We start from the raw sequence: 13313 nt of genomic DNA, 5'->3' as shown, positions 1-13313 counted from the left end.
AAGAGGAGCAAAAATGGAAAAGCCCCTGGTAAAGATGGAATTAATATGGAACTAATAAAATACGGAAAAAGGGAACTGAGATGAAAAATACTGGCACTATTAAAAAATATATGGAAAGAAGAGAAAATACCAGTGGACTGAGAGGTAGGGCAGATCATAACAATACATAAAAAGTGGATTCACAGAAGTACCAATGTGGATTCACAGAAGGAAAGGAAAATCCAAAATAGATGCAATACACACAATAAAACACATAATGGAAAAAGCAAACGAATATAAATTAGAATTGGAAATGTTATTTATAGACTTCAAACTGGCATTTGATTCAACTAAAAGGAAAGGTTTAATGATAGCACTTAAAAATTTAAAAATTACACATAAACTCAGAAAATTAATAGAAATGATAATAAGAATTACAAAAATAAGCGTTAAGACACAAAGAGGAGAGACAGAGAAATTCAGTATAAATAAAGGGATGAAACAAAGAGATACCTTATCAACAACGCTCTTTAATCTAGCATTAGAATATGTACTACAAAATATAAATAAAGAAAATCTCAGAACAAGAGGTGGTCAAATAATTGCATATGCAGACGGTATTACTATTATTGCAAAGCACAGAAAAATAATGAAAGAAATGCTAGAAGAAATAAAAGAGAAAGGGGAGGTAATGTGACTAAGAATAAATAAAAAAAGACAACGATATTAAGATTTGGGAAAAATCCGATGAAAGAAAAAATCAAAATAGAAAGTTTTGAGTTTGAAGAAGTAGAATACTTTAAATACCTAGGAGTTACAATAAGCAAAACCGGAGAAAGGAAGTCCGAAATAAAAGAAAAAATATTAGCAGCGAATAAAGCTTATTTTGCAAATAAAAGATTACTTAAAAGCAAAACACTGACTAAGAAAACTAAGATGAACATTTATAACACCATAATTAGGCCAATATTAATAAATTTTTTCTACCCAAGAAAATATATATATATATATATATATATATATATATATATATATATATATATATATATATATATATATATATACATCTAAAGTAACAGTCTTCTATAAAATTACAAAATTTGGCCAGACTACTTTAAACTCCCCATAACCATATTTTTTCAAGAATTTTAAGGTTTTTGCGGGGTTAATCTTATTATTCGCAATCGATACAACCTGATTGTTTAAAAAATATATGAAAAATAATAGTTTCAGGCCTCAAAGAAAAAAATATAATCATCGTCCGAGGGGAAAAATCAGGTTTTCAATCGTTATTTGGGGGATCTTTCTACCTAATTTAGTTGCATGTTTTTAACAATTTTACAAAATAATACAAAAATGTGTAGAGAAGATAAATATAAGATGTATTATGTGTGTTAAACATCGTTCGTTACATTTACACAAAAACTATTTTTCGTTAAGAGGCAAAATGCCCCCATTTCCAGAATTATTTTTTTTATTTTTTACGTTCCATGTGACTAATAAATAAAAATCAATAGGAATTTTAAGCCGTCACTTTCTTCCCATCATCAGCTAACAACAAAAACATTATTTTTTGGTTTTCATGTTTTTTTTTTCGGTGAGTTTCAATGAATTTAACAATTTCAAATAATTCACACGCATAGTTAAGGTCTTTACAAAATTGTGTATTTTTTATAGACCCATAGATTAAGTGTACACAACCTAAAAATGTACTTTTTGATAAAAGCGTGCAACTTTTACAACTTTAACAAAAAATTGTTTTTTTTAGGTATTTTTTTGAAGATTTTCTTCAGTTTAAACAGCATGCAACAGTAAAAATAAAACATTTTAACTATCCTGTATATTTTAATATATACAGGGTGCGGCAGATAAACGGCCAACAAGACATTATCTCGAGAACTAAAGGTAACTGAATCATATAAATTGGAAAGAAGGGGTTTTGAAGAGTGACCTATTAAATGAAAATATTAATAATACATATATACATATATATATATATATATATATATATATATATATATATATATATATATATATATATATATATATATATATACATATATATATATATATACATCCCGCTATCCTTTAGAACTCTTTTCACGTTGCAGTAATTTAGCATCACCAAGAATTGCTATCATTTGCTATTTATAAATTGTGTATGTTCGTTTAGGGCACCTTTGTAGGCTTGGCACTGTTGTCGGTTTTTTAATATTCCGATTTTTTTTATATATTTAATTTTTACATCAAACCTACGTTTTAACATCGAGCGGTAAAATCACTGTATTTGGCATCATTTTAGAGCCAGTAGATGTTGCCGGTATTAATCCTTAAAATAATATTTTAGATACCTAAATATCGATCGGTTGTTTGGGTCAAGTTCGAATAACGACATTGAAACTACCTGCTCACAAGTTGCAGTCTCAACAGGTTTTTTTCTTCGTTTAGATGTTATATTTATTTAACCTAGATATTTTTGCCCAGAGAATCGTGTAGGGGAATATTTTATATAAATTTTAATTTACAACCTGTTTAGTCGAAGCTATCGATGAATAGTTTGAGATAAATATTATGGTTTTATGGGATTAAGGCCTTTATTATTGGTTGTGATTGTGATAATGTTTTAAATTTTGATTTCCATTCCGGAAATCGTTCTCAAACAACGTTTTTCTGTACAAAATGTGTATACACATGTTTACATAATTAGTACAATAAACAAAGCTATTGTAAAATAATAGTGGAAATCAAAACGTTAAATATAAGTTAATTAAAAATGTAATTTTCATCTCAATAACGACCAATAATTGTGGCTTAATCACATAAAAAAATAATATTTGACTTTGACCATGCCATAAGAAAGTAGTTCACGGAACTTCGCTAAATAATTTAAAAAAATCTTATACAGAAATTTAAATTCTAAATAGTATGAGGGGTAGCTGACGAAAAATTTGTAAAGACGTACAGTTGATTTTGCTTTGTTTTTTTAAACAATCTTAAAAGGCAAAAAAATATAATTTTTTGCTTATAAAACGTTTTGTATACATTCTAAAGAAAAATAATTCAAATAATAGTTGTAGACCATAAAAAGTTTTTTATGTAGAGAAATACCAAATTTAAATACATAAATAATTGATATAATTCCAAAAAACCGTAAACTCTATGATATTATGTTTGTAGTAATTTATAAATAATGTTAATAACTTTGTTTTTGGCCTAACGACAGGCAATTATGGCAATTGATGAGTTATTAAAGTGTGCTAAATATCAAGCAGATCAAAAAATATTTTACAATTTGTTTATGACAGGAAGCGATTATTTAAACAACTGTACTTGTCCAAACAGTATGACTCTACAAGTATTTTGTAACTTGCAATCGATTCTTTTCGCTTTTAGTTTTAGGGTATATTAAAAAAACTTTAACATATTATTAAATTTTTTATTAAAAACCAGTTTGAATAGGGGACTTTTTAGTTTTTAGACCACTTCACGTTTTTTCAGTTTCTTTGACAAGTGAGGATTATCTATTCGCTTATTTCTTAATATGGGCTATGAGCAATTATATAGTCAAGTCAACACTATTATAGAAGTTACCCATACTTTTTTAGTAGTCATTCAGACGGTTCATCTTAATTGTCCCCATATGGAATATAAGTCCGAGAAAAGTCTTAAATTCTGTTTGTGTTGATTCTTTCCAAAACGCAATCCTCGATTTTTCTGAACGACTTTGTGCAAATATTTCGTTAGAGTCAATCAGAGTCACTTCCACCATTCATTTAATCTACATCGTCCTCGCCAGATGCTTCTAACAATGATTGTAATTCAGCAGTGGTCAATCTACGTTTATATTCACATTTAGCTTTTTTAGATGTCGAAGGCATATTATTTACATCCATCTTTTTATAAATACTATAACTCACTTTTACGGAGGTAATTAACAATTAAAATGTTCTACTAAAACTATCAACTTACGACTTCCAATACTATAAGGCCACTTGAGGTATAATACGTTTTTACTCAATAATAGTTCCTGTATAAGTAAAATTGTTTTTTAATGTGCTCCATTGAAGCACACTAGACATATTCCAGTTTTGCCATCACATTCTTCAGAGTATGTTTTAACTTTTTTAACTTTTCTATCGTCCTTTCTACTAGTCATGCTTCTTCTTAAAATTTTGTTACATCTTGTACACTTTCTCCTCTTTGTATTATCTACATCGCTTTGCCTGAGATGGTATTTTTGGGTGTAACTGTTCGTGAGGGTTACAACATTTCTTTATTTGCAAATTCCTTCGCGAACTCCAGTCTGAACTCAAGGATAGGTTGTCGCTTTTTTACGTTTTCTATTATTTAGCAACTAAGCATTTACTACTGAGGTATTAAATGCGGTATTAAATATTAATTCCACTGCCACTTTCCGGTACCACTTCAGAATTTTGCGTATTGGGCTTTGGTAAGAAGCCACTTAATCACTAAAATCAACACTCTTTTTCACCAAGTTATAATCGAGAATAGTTTGTGGTTTTAGTACTTGTGTATAATTTTTCTTTTCATCTGATTAAACCAAGATATAACTATTATGTTTAAATGTTGTAAGGATTAAAACTGGTCTTTTGTCGACCCATTTTATTACTTGTAAAATCAATAATGGGGTTAAGTTTCATCGTGAGTAACTGGTTGCAATTTTTTTAATCGAGATTTTGGTTTTACATGTTTTTATAGTAAAACATCTGCACATGAATAATTCGTGTCTTGAACAATGATTTCAATTCATCGACCAATAGTCTAAAATAAGGTTTTTCGTCCGGAATATTATAAACTGGTTCTTTTTCACAAATATATTGGAAATATGGTTTACATTCTATATTTAGAAAAATCTTTTACTGCAACTCTTGTTCCCATAAGACCGTATGTTATAAATAAATATATTCCTATAAGAATTATCTTGAAAGATGAAAAAAATACAATAAAAAAGTGCAATATTAAGTGTTATTTAAAAAATAATAAGTCATTCACGGGCGTACAGTTAAAAATAAAAGTTTTCAGTGTTCTATTGCTTGATTATTATTATCTGGTATTCTGAAAATGTTGACATTTTTTCCTGGTCTGATCTCCCTCAACTAACGTCATCTTTCTTAATTGGTGGGTTATATTGATCAGGTCTCTTTAAGTGTTTTGTTGCTATCCATAGTGAATGATCTTCTTTAGACAATGTACTAATGTAGTGTTTAAATGTGGCATTGCGTACATCATGTAGCGCTCATCTTAATTGTCTGATTATCTACCTCTTGCTCTTTATTTTTCGACTATTAGTTGTATAATATAATTCGGAGTGTTATTTGTCTTTTCTTGATTTGGAATTGTTAATCGTGTAGCTCCATATGAAATAGTAGGAGATGAAAACGGCAGCATATTCATCCATAAAAAAAGGAAACGCGATAAAGATATCTGAAACAACTGTTTTATGTTATAAGAGATGAAATAGTCCGAAATTACCAAAACAGGTGAACAGGGCACTATAAAGAGGAAGTAAAATTAGCTATGAAACAGTTTGATTGAGAAAAAGAAGTAAGCTTAGACCAAATACCAGCAGGAATTATTCAACTGAAGAAAAAAATTAAATCAATAACAATATTCACTCCATTTACAGAAAAGGCGGTGACCCGCAATTATTTTAAGAACTTCTTTAATAGCCTCCAGTCAACAATTTCCTAACCATGTTTAAAAAACGTACGGAATGCACTGTATATACTAACCCAAGTCCTCAACATACTTGTTGTTGCAGTTATGTATTACGATCAACTTAAAGGTTATGCACGACTGGGTATTAAAGAACCGTCTATGGCATCATATAATTTTACGCTAATATTTAACGTTCTGCGACGCATTCCACGTTTGACACATTGTCTTTTTTAGTTTTCTGTCACTCTATTTGTTAAATCCTATCTCATTCTCGTCACAGCGTCAAGGAGCAGTAAATGTGTATACTGAACGGGAGGCATATGTCTAACAGTGAACGTTGGAGATTTTTCGAGTTTATCATATCTTCTTCTTTGAGTGCCTCTGCTATCGGAGATTGGATATCATTAGGGCGATTCTAATTTTATTTACTGCTGTTTTGAATAATTCGTTAGTGGTACAGCCAAACCACTCTCTTAAATTTCTCATCCAAGACATTCTTCTACGGCCTGGATTTCTGCGTCCTTGGATTTTTCCATGCATTATATTTTGTAGGAATGTGTACTTTTGTCCTCTCATCAGGTGGCCAAACTATTCAAGTTTTCTCTTTTTTATATTCAGTATAACTTCTGGATCGTTATTTATTCTGCGTATTACCTCTTCATTTGTAATTTTATCCACCCAACTTATTTTTAGTATACGGCGGTAGCACCACATCTCAAAGCTTTCAAGATTTTTAACATTCTTCTGTTTAAGAGTTAATGCCTCAACAACCGTAAAGCAAAGTACTGAATACATACTAAGTAGTTAACTAAAAGTGGACGTATGCAAAGAGATGTATGACGTAATCGTATGGTATTCGCTAATAATCCTATCACGTAATATGCCACACACTTCTGTGCGTTAATTCGTTTACGCAACTAATCCTCTTTTGACATAACATATATAGGAGCAAAGATATATACCTATAGTCCTGTTAGTGTTGATGTATTTGATTTGTACGGCGTAGTATTCTATTAGTTAAATGGTATCATTTGAGGTACTTTACGTCACGATTGGACTAATAGGATCGAAGATACATAACTAAGGCCCTTTTGCCAAGCTACTCTATTTAATTTTTATATCTCATTGTATTATATTAGTTAAATTCTATCATTTAAGGTACGAAACGTCATGATTGGACTAATAGGACCGCAGATACATAACTAAGGCCCTTTTGACAAGCTGATGTATTTTATTTTTCTATCTTATAGTATTCGATTGGTTAAATCCTATCATTTGAGGTACTATACGTCACGATTGGGCCACTAAAAACAAAGATGCGTAACTAAGGCCCTTTTGACGTGATGCTGTATTTGATTTCTATGTCATTGTATTCTATTGGTTAAGTGCTATCATTTGAGGTATCGTACGTCACGATTGGACTAATAGGACCGAAGATACATAACTAAGGCCATTTTGACATGCTACTCCATTAAATTTTTATACCTCATTGTATTTTATTTGTCAAATCCTTTCATTTGAGGTACTGCACGTCATGATTGGACTAATAGAACTAAAGATACACAACTAAGGCCATTTTGACATTGTTCTGCATTTGATTTTTCTATCCCATTGTATTACTTATGTTAAATCCTATCATTAGAGGTACTATACGTCACGATTGAACTAATAGGACCGAAGATACGTGACTACGGCCCTTTGGACATGTTGCTGTATTTAATTTTTTTATTTCATTGTTTTTAATTGGTTAAATCCTGTCATTTGAGATACTGTACGTCACGATTGGACTTATAGAAACGAAGATATATAATTAAGGCCTTTTTGACATGCTGCTATATTTGATTTTTCTGTCTTATTGTATTTTATTGGTTAAATCCTATCATTTGAGGTGCTGTACGTCGCGACTGGACGAATTGGAGCGAAGATACAATAGGTAGTTGCAATATAAATCATAACCCGTTACTTTTAACCAAACATGATGCCAGAATGATTTGTAAATGAAAAAAATATATATATATATTCTTAAATTTACTATTTCGTCGTGGGTAATATTATATTCAACAACGATGCCAAATTTCTGATGCTAAAATGATTGATAATGAAAGTGGGATATACATTTTCATGTATATAATGGCAGCGAGTAAACGGTAAAACCCTGAACTAAATATATATAATATTTTCACTGTACCATCATTTTAGACTCAGAAACATTTTCTGGAATAAACTTATATAACTCAGTAAGGGATAAAAAGAGAAAGCGGATATTTTAAAATACCAACATGGTATCAAGACTCTAATCAATGAGATGGTTAAAATTCTTGTAACAAGTACGGGAAAACAGTTATTAAGGTCTTGTAAAGTAGCGTCGATATACAGATGCTACTTTGCAAGACGATGCTAAATTGATGGTAAAAGCATAATGTATCGATGCGAAAATGATAGTAGGATGTATATATATATATATATATATATATATATATATATATATATATATATATATATATATAATATATATATATATATATATATATATATATATATATATAATATATATATATATATATATATATATATATATATATATATATATATATATATATATATATATATATATATATATATATATATATATATATATATATATATATAATGGCTATACACCCCAGTGTGGGGTTAAACCGCAAATGCTTTCTAGATCCTATTTCTTAAGTGGATCAGTCTTTTTTGTTTATCTTATCTTCTTGACAATATCTCTCCATTTTTTCCTGTCTCTAGTTCTTTCTCTCCATTTTCTGACTCCTGCCCTTTGGAGGTCTTCTTCAACTTCTTGCAGCCACTTTGATCTCGGTCTTTTCCTTCTCTTTTTTCCTCCTGGATTCCATTCTATCATTGCGTATGTCACTGCCTCATCGCCTGCTCGCCAAATGTGACCTAACCATCTAACTCTGCATTGCTTTATTTTAGTTACGATGTCTTCCTTAAGTTCTTCCTTAATTTCTGCATTTGTTCTGGTTCTATATTCATTTTGCTCTGTTCTGATTGGTCCTAGTATGGTTCTCATAATCTTTCTCTCTGCTATTCTTAAGTTTTCTTCATCTTTTTTAACCATCGTCATTGTTTCTCCGACTTAAGTATGGTCAAAAATAAAGAGAATAAAAGGACATTATACATCATACAAAATTCCAGCTCTTATCATTCAAGACAAAATAATTACAGATGACCAACAACCAACAAATCAGTGGTATGCTTTCCCAACACTTTCTCAATAATTCTACTAATCTACATAACGAAATTGATGCTACTTCTAAAACTTGCAATACTAATTATCAGATTAACATACCTTTTAGTTTCCTAGAACTAAACGATGCCATTTTTTCGACAAAAAGCTCAGCTGCATGCCCTGACGATATTCCCTCTATCTTTTTAAAAAAACCTTCATCAAAATACATACGAGAAAATACTCCAACTGTTCAACAACATTTGGTCTTCCCAAAAATTCCCATCACTATGGAAACAATCCATAACGATTCCTATCAAAAAAGGCAATCAATCCCTAGATACGCTAAACTCATACAGGCCAATCTCTCTCACCTGTACAATATGTAAACTTCTAGAAAAAATGGTTAACAAAAGATTACTTTGGTACCTTGAACAAAATAAAATTCTCGGTCAATTTCAATCAGGCTTTAGACCAAATCGATGCACCATGGACAATCTTATACTTCTGCAATTAACAATTGCGACTGCGCTATCTAACAAAAATGAAGTCATTGCAATCTCCGTTGACATTGAAAGCGCTTTTGACACTATACCAATTTCTGTGATACTAAACAAACTAAAACAGAACAAGCTATCCGGTAATATATTTTCATTTATAAAAAATTTTCTTATAGAGCGATCCTTTAAAGTAATTACTAATGGCAAAACTTCCTCACAACACAAAATCAGAAACGGTGTCCCAAAAGGGTCTGTCCTAAGCAGCACACAATTTCTCCTTAGTATTAACGATTTTAGTTCATTCATAAACGACCCTGTACAATACGGGATATATGCTGACGACATAATATTATTATGTCATGGAAAGGTCATATCCAGCAGAAATACTTTACTACAAAATACTTAACTTCTCCCCATCCAAACCAAAGTTATTCATTTTACCAGAAGACAAAACACGCAATCTCCAACCATTACTCTGTATGGAAATTTTCTCCAAGTAGTAGATCAAATAAAGCTTCTTGGCATTATTTTCGATAAAAAAACTTAAGGGTAGCTGCCTTCAAAAAATGAATCTTCTTAAATCACTAGCTCATTAAAGTTGGGGAGCCGATGAGGGAACACTATTGAAAATATATCGAGCTCTTATTCGCACCAAGCTTGACTATGGTAGTGTTCTCTACATGTCATCAAGTAACTACTACGTTCACTAAATGTAGTCCAAAATACTTCCCCTCGACTCTCTTTAAGAGCATTCCGATCCAGTCCGGTGGAAAGCATCCATGTAGTTTCAGCAAATTCCACAAATTCCACAAGAAACCTCATCTGAAATAAACAATTACCAGTTACTAATAATCCTAGAATGGTACCGTCCACTATACAGATGTTAATTCCTTATTTAGATATCAATGTGTTGTCGTCCAGCCCTTTCACGGTCCCTCAAACTCCTCCATGGATGTAAACTTCCAAATTTCAATATCAAATTATCCAAATATAATAAGAATGAAACATCACCTTCCGTTATCAAACAAAGATTCTATGAAATACTATATCAAAGCAACTTGGATAAGATCCTTTACTCAGACGCATCTAAGACTAAAGAAGGTGGTGGCTGTGCTGTTACAACGACTACAACCACCGTCAACTTGTTTCGACTCTCCAGCAATTGCAGTATTTATACTTCTGAAGTATATGGAATACTACAAGCGGTGAAAACTCCACTCAACGATGATAAAACTATAGAAATATGTACGGACTCTCTGTCCTCCATGCGGTCCATAAGAAAAGTACATTCTATCCACCCAATAGTTCGAGAAATACAGAGTATATGTAATCGCCTTCAAACTAATGGAACTACAGTAACAATATTGTGAGTCCCATCACACGTTGGTATTCCAGGTAACGAAAAAGCCGATCAAGCAGCAAAATAAGCATGTTCTCTTAATGTAACAATATACATTCAAACATCATCAGATCTAAAAAGAACACTCAAACATAAAATAATGGATCTTTGGAATGATCATTGGAAAAGAAGCAATACCAAGTTAGGCGTTCTACAACCAAACATTTTCTACCACCAGCTTCCACCAATGAAAAGAAAGGACAAATCTATCATTCGAAGATTGAGAATAGGGCACACACGCCTTACACATGGACACCTAATGAATTCCAGTAATCAGATTTTGATTCAAGAAACACCACGACTTCCGTAACACATGTACTTCTTGACTGTCAACACTACCTAGCGGCCAGAAAAAAATACATTCTTGGTAACAACCTAAAAGATATACTTATCTCAAACAGCAGCAACTATGAAAATGTATTGAACTTTTTTAAAAAAACCAAGTTATACAATTTAATTTAAAACAAACTGTATTATAAAAAATGTATTGTAACTAATTTGTACCCAATATAAAGTATTAACCATGTAAACATAAATGTAAATTGTACCTGTGTCAATGAACATTAGCTGTCGAGACACATATTTTAGATAAAATAATTTAAAAAGTATTGCCATGTGGTGACGTTAAATTGAAAATAAAAGAGTAATCAGTACAGAAATTATTGAACAACATTAAGGTGGTCGTTATCTATATAGCTATATTTTGTATATCTCTTCACATGTATATGGTATGAAAACTGCTTACTATTTTTATTATCACCAAATAATCTATTTGATTTCTTCGTTTGTTGATACTTATCAACATGTTTTTTGTCCAGTATGGAAACATTAATATATTTATGTAGGTCAATCACTATATTTATTTTTAATAATAAAATTACTGTGTACACTTCTAAAACTTATTTTATCGATCTAAATAAAACAATTTAGTTAAGGATTGATGTTATTAAAAAATATCAACATTTATATTATGAGAAAGCAAAAATTTGCATGAACACATTTATTTTGTTTATATAATCAAAATTTGTATCAAATAAAACATATAAAAATTGATTTATTCATATATACTCACTATATTATATACCCACCATGCCTTTTTCAATAATTTAATAAAAACAATCGCCAATAAAAAAAATTACTGGAATCATATACAGTCATTTGTACGATAATTTCCTTCGCTCATGTTTAAAAATTTTTTGGTTGTTTTATTGCATATCTACCTTTATTTTTACTTTATGTACCTAATTTTATAAATTCGTCGTTTTTAAGCAAGAACATATATTTAAAAATATACTGTTTCGTTAGTTGTTTCTGTTAAATTTGATAGGGATTTTGCTATTTAAAACTAGACGTTAGATCTCTGTTGCGTACTACATTATTGTCAGTTCATTTTATGCGGTGCTAATTTGTGTGCAATGCTTGCTCAGGTATATGACAGTATTTTCGTAGAACTAAATATGACAAGTTTTATATTAATCATATCACAGAAACGTAAAAGTAAATAAATATATTCATAGTTATTTTAGATAAAACTAAATGGAGGTTGTCTTACCTGTCAAGACAGCTCCCACTTCCTTCCACTTAGCACTCATATTGATGATGCGGATACGTTTTGCACCTTGTCAAAACTAAACAATTACTATTATACACTTATTACGTCCAAAAACTTCTCGTATCGTCTTACTCATAACGGCTTCGTTTAATGAATCAATTTAAAAAGCCCAGTTCCATGCACGTTTAATATTTTGACCTTGTTTATTAAAAAAATTAAACCTAGCAAACGGTATCGCAAGTTATCAACGGAAGCGATAATCTTGATTGTAAGTTTGATCATTTATCGAACGGTAAAGGTAAATCTGTACCAATTTCACATAAACATATCTGAATAACCAGAAAACGTTAAAATACACTGGTGTGTCTAAATATAATTCAGGAATATTTAAGTCATTAATGCTAAGCTTCACTTTGATATCTAGGCATAAAAGTAACATTTTGATGTTGTCAATTACATCACAAAAATTAATACTAACAAAAACTGGCATTTTTAAATATATTTATGACCAAGCATTTCCTCTTTTCGCAGTAATAGCAGCTTAAAAATAATGCTTTCTTTGGATCGGATTTTGCACATTTTACAGAAGACTGTTCCATTTCTGCACCAGAGTATGTTGCGAATCTCCCTAGAGTCTCTGGGGCTGACGTGTACATCCGTAAATGTAATAACATCTCATCCCAAATATGTTTAATGAGATTTCAATCTGGCATGCTAGCAGACCAAACAAATCGCATAATTTGAACCTCTTCAAGATAATCACTAATCATCCCAGCAAAGAGCACACTTTCATTATTTTGCATAAATGGTATGCCACTTTCAAGAATCTCCATTATTGGTAAAGTATGGTTTTCTAGAACCTATGTCAGGTAGTTACGCAAAGTCTACGTCCAGTTCTCGATATGAATTGAATAAGCGAGCGCCAACAGAAGCTTAGGCTATAACTGATCTTACGCTAAATGGAAGTCGCTTCCATGGAACTTAGCA

The 13313-nt window shown here is 30.9% G+C and overlaps 1 protein-coding gene across 2 annotated transcripts in view; it reads right to left on the bottom strand.

Moving 5' to 3' along the window:
• Positions 1-12532, bottom strand: part of LOC140442692 (facilitated trehalose transporter Tret1-like) — a 32236-nt gene extending 19704 nt beyond the window's left edge. The window contains exon 1 of one of the 2 annotated variants that reach the window (XM_072533683.1): positions 12327-12532. In XM_072533683.1, coding sequence (XP_072389784.1) covers positions 12327-12366 — 40 coding nt within the window. In that variant the 5' untranslated portion in view covers positions 12367-12532. The remainder of the gene's footprint in view (positions 1-12326) is intronic. The other variant, XM_072533682.1, reaches the window with a different exon arrangement.
• Positions 12533-13313: the final 781 nt, after the last annotated feature.

The sequence above is a fragment of the Diabrotica undecimpunctata genome, chromosome 6 (genome assembly GCF_040954645.1).
Source record: "Diabrotica undecimpunctata isolate CICGRU chromosome 6, icDiaUnde3, whole genome shotgun sequence".
Taxonomy (NCBI): domain Eukaryota; kingdom Metazoa; phylum Arthropoda; class Insecta; order Coleoptera; family Chrysomelidae; genus Diabrotica; species Diabrotica undecimpunctata.
The sequence above is the reverse complement of the archived record's forward strand: the minus strand, read 5'-3'. Positions and strand labels throughout refer to the sequence as shown.